Below are 8,652 nucleotides of genomic sequence, written 5' to 3'. Positions count from 1 at the left end.
TTTCACTCTTGGCAAGCATGCAGAAAGTCTAAGTAAATCGAGAATAGTCATCAACAATAACTAAGTCATACAAGTTACCTCCAAGACTCCTAACCCTTGAGGGACCAAATAAGTCCATGTGCAATAGTTGCAGAGGTCTTGTTTGTTTTCCTTTTTGACATGCATCACACAATCTTTCAGAAGCATAGCGTATATTAAGAAGACCAATGACAAGATCTTTAGACACTAGCTTGTTCAATTGACCCATATTAATATGAGCTAATATTTTGTGCCATAACCATGCATCATCTTCTTTAGACATAAGACAAACAACAAATTTGAATGAAGTTTTTCTAAAGTCGATTATGTAAATGTTGCTATATCTTTTTCTGATTAATGACAATTCATCAGTTGACTTGTTGCTAATCAAACAGTATTTTGGTTCAAAAGTTATTTTTAGCCCTTTATCACACAACTAACTAATGTTGAGCAAATTATGTTTCAATCCTTCAACGAACAGCACATTGTCAATTTCATATGCAGAGGGAGTTTGAATTTTACCAATACCGATGATTTTCCCTTTGTTGTTGTCCCCATAAGTGACGTGTCCAGTAGTCTTGTAAGAGATGCTTGTAAATTTTGTTGGATCTCCTGTCATGTGCCTTGAGCATCCACTGTCCAGATACCACATGGAGCCTTTTGCTTCTTGTTCCAAACACGCTTTTGCCTATTCAGATTTTGCCATCATGATGAGATTACTTCCTGACACATTCTCTTTACTATCATTTTGATACCCGTGACTTTTCCTCTCATTTAGAAATCTTGTAAACTTTTCAGCCTGCAGATTTATTCTTTCAGCCATGTATTGTAACCGATCTGCATCATTTTTCTTTTTTCGCAAGAGACCTGTTTCAAGAGATTCATAAAGCCATTACTAATATAATTTGACTTAGTATTACAAGTAACATGCACAAGTTCAAACACAGATTCACTTGTCTTTCTTGTTTGAGAAATGGAAGCCATTTTCAAGGATCAATCGATTAAACGAAAATAGTAATCGATTAGTTTTTCAAATATTTTTTGAAAACCAACTCTGGTGCGAATTGTTAAAATAGAATGGCTCAATTTCTCACACCAAGAGGGGGGGTGAATTGGTGAAGTGTAAAAACAAAAGCTTTTAAAATCTTTTTTACAAAATGTGATGCTTTTACACTTTTCTTGAATAGCAAGGTAAATGATTTGCAATGCAGCGGAAACTTAATCGAATATGCAAAGAACTTAATCGAATGAATAAAAGAGAGTAGGGATCAGAAAATTCAAACGCTGTGTTTTTATACTGGTTCGGCCAAGCCTACATCTAGTGGCCTTCCAATCACAGGAAGCCAATGCGCTATAAAGATCAAGGTTTTTACAACAAGGTTTTTATAGATACCTCACATCAAAAATATAAAACACCTCTCTAACCCTCTAATCTAATATAGGCAATCAACAACAAGACCAATAACAACAACACCCTCTTCTATTGTCTAACCCTTTGAGGCACCCTCAAAGTCAAGAACACCACCGTTCTTCTTCTTGTAATCACAACAGGGAAACCAAGCCAATCTCCACAAGATTGCAAATCCTGATCACACAGTAAACACCCAAATGTGCAGATTGATTAGACGTTTGAAACACAACAAGTCTTGCTCCTTAACAAATCTCAGAATCCTTGATCACCACGGTCAATCTTGATTCTTAGAGCTTTTCCCTTCTCTATAAGATCACAAAGTTTTTCTGTAAAGAATATGAAAGTCTTAGAATCACAAAAGTTCTTACAGAATTCAAATCAACGTCAATTTATAGTTAAACACATATCAGATGCATTTTAATCGACTTTCCTATTAACGTAATCGAATGCACCATTCAGTTATAACAGTTTAACAGCAATCACAGCAATTAATTGAATGTGCAATCAATGCAATCGACTATCATTTAATGCTTGGTCAACACAATTAAAAATATGACCGTTATGTTAGTTGTGACAAGCATTTAACAGTTTTTCAAAACATTAACCAACTTAGTCGAATACAAAGCATATGCAATCGATTAAGCAACAATACTTAGCACAATTTTGATAACTTTTCTTCTTGAAAAATCTCACAGCACACTTGAAAAGATTCTGTGCAAACACACAAGTTTTAATCGATTCACCCCATAATGTAATCGACTTAAAACTGTTGTTTTGTCACATATTTAAAGTTCAACTAAAGTGCATATGGTTTTCCTTTTCCAAAAAACATATGTCATGCATACACATATAAAATCACATATTTAACATAGTGGTGTGCAATGAACAACACAATCATGTTCTCATATATGCTTATACAGATTTAACACAGTAAAGAACAACATATAATATGTAAACATAGAACATGTAACACAGAATATACATATGTTATTAATTATGTGTTGTCATCATGAAAAACACAGATATTTATGAGATTGGGTTAAGCAACACTTGTGCTCCCCTATCAACAATCTCAACATTGTGTTTGTGTAACTTATTGTTGTTTCTTGTTGTTCTTCGTTTTCAACTTCAATTATTTGTATATTGTCTAGAAAATGATCGTTGAAGCTTCAAAAAATATATCTCTTAGATTTTGAGAATGTGTATAAGCTTTAAAACACATTGCTTCCTCTTTTTCATGCTCAAGAAAAAAAGTGTTGATATAAGATCTTCAAAAACTAATTTTCAATTCTGTTAAAGGAAACAATTCAAAAATATAAACAGGTATATGCAGTTAAGAGAAATTAAATGCAAATAAGATTATTTAATTAAAAGTCATGTGCATCCATATGGAGATATAATGTTGATCATTTAAAACACTTTAATTAATTAATTAATTAATATATATATATATATATATATATATATATAATTCATTTATGAAATATATATTTGATTATCTAGAAAGAAATATGATGATATTAAGTACATTAGAATTAGAATTGAATTCAAACTGAATTTTGAAATATTAGATATCATCTAATAACACTTCAAACAAGGTTCCGTATACTTTTTATCAAAGACAAAAATGCAAGACATTTAGCTACATGAACACGCATGTTAGATATATATAAAATATTAATTCACATCATTTATAATATTTGTTATCATTATTATGTGATCTTATACACACTAGACTGTCTGATAGATGTATATAGATTGTTTAATCTTAACAACGTTGGATCATCTTATTTTAACAAATTTATGCATTCATGTTGTAGATGTATATTATGAGATAAGATAGTTTAAGATATGTTTGATATCTCTATATTTAGAATGACATCATAATCCTTGTGGTTGTCATAATAAGTATAAAAGCTTGTTAAGAAAATGTGATATTCTAGTTTTACAAATAGTATAAAATCACATATATTAAGATATTAAGTAGAGAAAAGTTAAAAGAAATTTTTTATAATAAAATTTGCCATAGTTAATGTAAGGAATTTTCTTCACGTACGAATTTGAAGTTGGTTTTACTAGTAAAAACAAATTACTGAGTTGATGACTCATGTTGTTTTGAACACTTATTCATGTGTAATTTGTATATGTTATATATCATTTTAAATTGAGAATCTGGTAATGAGTTATTGGGATGGAAAATGTGTAATGAACAATGTAGTGAGTATATTTTATATCTTAGATTGATATTTTTTTATGTTGATCCATTATTGTACGTAATCATGGTATAGTCCTACTTGACACCAAAACAAACGATTCTCATGGCAAAGGCAACATATACACTCGAAGTTAATTTTTTTCTTCTTCTTAATTTACATGTACTATTTTAGTTTCTCAATTTCTAATTTATTAATCAGGTCCCTTAAATACTACAATTATACTATTTTAGGTCCTCCATCAATTAAAATGGGTTTACATAATATTGATTTATAAAGTTACATAATTATTCAAAAATAAATAAAATCACATATTCGTAACATCTAAGGTATTCAATTGGTATAATTTAAATATAATGAGCGCAATTAAGATATCTAAAAAATGAAAGTAGAATTCAAAAAAATAATAAGCATAACTAATTAACTGGAGGGCTCAAAATTTTCAGGAGTTGAACTTCAAAAACCAACGGCTCCTGTGCATGAGAGAAAAGGCTGCGACGAGGGCCAAACTGCAATTAACAAAAACACACTTTGCAATCTACTATTACAATCAAATATAACAATTATTGAGAATTTACCTTAGCAATTAAAAGAATATCTAATCTAACCTCTTCAGGTATTGGTTTCAAGTTCTCGTTTACATATCCTGCTGAAGGTGGGATCAGTGCTCTTCTCTTTCCTAAAAGTACAAGTAAATGCCATAAAACAATAACTACAATGATAACATTAATTAATTGACCTTAATTTAACATGTTATTTTTATGTCATGCCCATTGTTATGTTTATGAAAGCATATGTTATAAACCTATGTATAGATAGATTGCATGCCAAAGTTTGGCGTAAAATACATATATAACAACTTTTATACATGCCATGGAGGAACATACCACCAACTCTCATGCCTGTGAGAACCTCCTTTAAGCCCACTATCATCTGCATACAAATGCAATGCAATTGGTATAATGTGACCTCATAATTGTTTTCAAAAGAACAAGAACCAAGAATTTGAATGTCAAATGATCAATAATATAATCTTGTTATGACTATGGTCATGTGTTGATTGGTGAAAGTCTAAAATAATGAACTATTGTTATGACAACTATTTGTTTACTTTTGCTTACCCATCTGCTTGTGATTGTGGTTTTTATATGTGATGATCTTATTCGATATGGGAGTAGATGATAGTATATGGGTTGGGGAAGATACACGACATTAGAAAGAATAGTCAATAGAAGACATTTAGGATAATCTTTTAGTCTTAAATTTTTTTTTTTATAAAGTCTGTTTGTAAAACAATATTTATTTTTGTTTATTGAGATTTTCAATAAAATAGGAATGAAGTTTATTCTAAATTATGTAATTTATATTAATTATAGATTTTAGGAAGCGAGAAAAATTGGGGTGTTATATTTTTCCATAGAATTAAGGAACTATTTCTAATACATTATATGCTGAAAAAAAAAGACCATACAACTTCATTTACATTTGAATGGTAAACATACAAGTTGAATGAAAAAATACTTACCTGGTTCTCATCCAAGGGAAGTGTAACAGGTGTACTTTCTCCACTGAATTGGTCCACTGTACTATCATGAATTAGAGTATGAAACCATGCAACAGTAGGACAAGTTTGGGTCAGATAAACTGGTTTAAGGGAAATTAAGGGGGAAAATATGAACTAGAAATTGAATGGTTGCGTGTATTAGAATACAAAAATGATTTGAATCATGGAAATCAGTGGAATATCATGTCAATGAAAAATTCAGTTTGCAATTACCTGAAAACAAAGTATCCATTTGCACGCCTGCATACACAATTGAATTTAACCACGTCTCCATTATGTGCTTCTGGTCCTTCCCCTTTAACAATATCTAATTTGAAAACTTGATATGAATACCTATTTGAGTACAAAGACTTGTATTGATAGCTTGATTTAGTTCAATACGAAAGAATAGCAAAATCACTAAAATGCATTAGAGTTCAATGATTTTATCAAGAACCAAGTATATTTCACTCGTATATTTGAAGAAACATGGAAGAATCAAGTGTTGCTTAATCTTACAATGGGATGTGGGAAAAAACACATACACACTCAAATGAAAAGATAATAAGGTTGTTGTTGGTCTTTCCATCAAACAAGAACGAAAAGTGTGAATCCTCAAAGTGTTTTTGCATCAACAATTTCTCTCATACAAACAAGCTTCGTTTTACTGAAGGAATATAGTGGAGAAGTTTTAAAATTCTTTACCTTGAATTCTCACTCCACTAGGTAGCTTCAAAGTCCTAGATGCTTCACATAAAAAATAGTAAATCATAAATCATGATACACTGACATTTTTCATTTCACAATATTAGATTAGGTTAAAAAAAGGAAGAAAGACAGACAAACCGTATGAATTCAGGTTCCTTCATGTCTGGCATAATTGGTGCGGCCAAAGCAGGAGAAGCATGCCATATCATGTGATTAATCCCCAGAAACTGAAGAACCATCCTTCTTGAAAATCTTTTCACTGTTAACATGGAGACTCTGTTAGAGTCAGCATAGCTGAGTTTTGCATCCTCCCAGCACCTGGATTTATCAGAGGTTTAAAGCACTTGGTCAACAAAGATGCTTCTCAAGAAGCATGATGATAACTTTATGCATTAGAAGAATCCATTTTCATAATGAGGATCAAAGATATAAGATAAACACAAAGCACCATCACAAAAGAAAAATAGAGAAAGACATGAATGATTCTGAACCTCTTGCCTATGTGCACGAAACCATCTAAAAAACAGTTCATTTCATTTCAACACATTAACATTTTTGCACAGTCCTGAGAAACTCTCCCCATTACAATAAATCAGAGAAGCCCTCTCCATTACATGACCACCCCTCTCCTTTAGGGTGGTGACCCCCTCCCTAGATTGGGTGTGTCTTCTATCTTCAAGCATAATGTTTGAAAAATTGGATTGATTCTCAAAAAAAGGTTTACCATTTGGCCTCTTTCAATTTACCATAGCAAACTTACTTTCATGGTATGTTTCTAGTTTCTCTAGAAAGAAGAATATCTGGCATTTGTCTTGAAACTCAGTTTGTAGAATGAAATCCATTAAAATCCAGACATCGGTTGGCAAGCTTTAATCAAATGATGCACTTATGGGATATAATAAAAGGATAGAAACTCTATTTCCAAAGAAAATATAATCGGAGCAATACAAAGTACCGTAAAACTAGTGAGCTAAAAACTGCAGGGTAAAATATGATGTAAAATACAGATTGGGATTTATATAACCAACAATTAACTGATGGCATTACCAGGAAATAATTATAGCAATTCATAAGAACAGTGGAAAACGAATGTAAACATAAGAACAATAAACTATTATATTAATGTAAAATACGTATTTCAAGGGTACAGAGAAGATCCACATTTGGGCATAATTACTAAGAAAAATGAGATTGGAAAGAAATTTCATGCCTTGGAGATGCATGCACAGAAGCAGCACATGGAGATGGAACCAAGAGAAAAGGTAAAACTGCCATGCTCAAATTGAAATTTGAGAATTAAGGTTGATACTTGTGTGGCCACTGAATTTCAATTATCAAACAAAAAGCATTATCATATGACTCTATCCAAAAGTAAGGTACTTGTTGATGGGTATGGACCCACCAAGCCCAGAATTAGTTACTGTTTGCAACTTCCATTATAAATGCAAAGTGAAAAAGCAAAATTAAAAACAGAGAGAAAATATCATAATGTTGTACTCATTCTTTTTATTTGATTAGACAAAAAAAAAGAGAAAATGTGATTTTAGATTATATTTTTTTTAATTTCTTGTCTTTTTTATTTTTCATTTGTTAAAAAAATATACATTTTTCTATTACAAATATAGGGTTTTTTTTAACTTAATTATATTTTGTATCCATTAAATTTACTGTGTTAGAGTTTGATTCTCCGAGGTTTTTGTTTAAGTAAATTAAGTTTTTATTTTTAAATTAAGTGAACTTGGTTTGTTTTTTTATTTAACCATTTGAATTTTTAATTTTATTTAAATATTAAGTTTTATTATGCATTTGAGGTATAATTATTTTTAGAAGTTCGAAAATTTATAAAATTTAAGTAAAATTAGAGTTTGATAAATAACAAACAATAATTGTTAGATGTTACTATAACCATTGAAAGAAACGTAGATTTCATGCAACTTTTTAAAACTAATTATGTGTTTTGAAAATAATAATAAAAATAGTAATTATTATTATTATTATTATTATTATTATTATTATTATTATTATTATTATTATTATTATTATTGAACAACTTCAATTTACTTTATGTGAAATTGTCTTTCTCATTAATTTTATAGTATTCTATGCACTATCTTATTACATGGGGTGCAGACAGTAATTATAAGGTTGTACGAAACAAAAGCCTAAATTTTAATATCATAGTCACGCGATCCATACCCACTACGTACATATATAATATTTGATCTTTTTAATTAAATGTTTGTATTAATTTTTTTATGAACTTATTTTCTTTCTCTAGCTTTTTCAAGTTATAATGACACAATGTGAAATTGTTTTTCTTTATTTTACTTAATTTACATGTTTTTTAAAGTGTATTTGGATGTATAATTCTTAATTCGGGACAAAAATTGTTATCGTCCATATTTCTGAAATAGAAAAGCACTAAAACATTTCCAAAATAAGCAACTACAAGAGAATGATTTATTTTAAGAATCGAGTGAGGTTTTTCCATTTTTAATAACTTCAAACATGTTTAAACTTAGTTAAAACATTAAATAATAAGGTTTTACTTTCTCTTTGATGGAGAAATTCAATTTTTTTAAAACATTAAAATACATTGAATTCAAATTTATTTTATTTTAAATTATTTTATTTTTCAAATGTATTATTTAGGTAAGACTATTCAAATTTTTTATTTAAATAAAGTATTTTAGTTATCAATAAATTCAAAAAGTTATTTAAATATCAAATAATTGTTAAAATTAAAAATATTAATATTA

General features: G+C 29.5%; 1 protein-coding gene across 1 annotated transcript; it reads right to left on the bottom strand.

Annotated features, from left to right (window-relative positions):
• Nucleotides 1-3,883: 3,883 nt before the first annotated feature.
• On the bottom strand, nt 3,884-7,243 carry LOC124833538 (FKBP-like peptidyl-prolyl cis-trans isomerase family protein). The gene is made up of 8 exons (XM_047308046.2): nt 7,104-7,243; nt 6,032-6,211; nt 5,891-5,925; nt 5,420-5,513; nt 5,168-5,228; nt 4,530-4,575; nt 4,251-4,321; nt 3,884-4,151 (listed from the first exon to the last, which is right to left on the bottom strand). Exons 1-8 carry the CDS (start codon nt 7,166-7,168, stop codon nt 4,059-4,061), a joined length of 645 nt encoding a protein of 214 aa, XP_047164002.1. The 5' UTR covers nt 7,169-7,243; the 3' UTR covers nt 3,884-4,058.
• Between the last annotated feature and the right edge of the window lie 1,409 nt (nt 7,244-8,652).

Source organism: Vigna umbellata, chromosome 5 (assembly GCF_029865625.1).
Source record: "Vigna umbellata cultivar VRB3 chromosome 5, Vumbellata_1.0, whole genome shotgun sequence".
In the NCBI taxonomy this organism is placed as follows: domain Eukaryota; kingdom Viridiplantae; phylum Streptophyta; class Magnoliopsida; order Fabales; family Fabaceae; genus Vigna; species Vigna umbellata.
The sequence above is the reverse complement of the archived record's forward strand: the minus strand, read 5'-3'. Positions and strand labels throughout refer to the sequence as shown.

Coding starts and splice junctions, on each gene's coding strand:
- LOC124833538 (XM_047308046.2), bottom strand. CDS start 7,168: ATGGCAGTTTTACCTTTTCTCTTGGTTCCATCTCCATGTGCTGCTTCT. Junction 5,926..6,031: donor AAGGAACCTGAATTCATACG/GTTTGTCTGTCT, acceptor TGAAGCATCTAG/GACTTTGAAGCTACCTAGTG. Junction 4,322..4,529: donor CACAGGCATGAGAGTTGGTG/GTATGTTCCTCC, acceptor TTGTACTTTTAG/GAAAGAGAAGAGCACTGATC.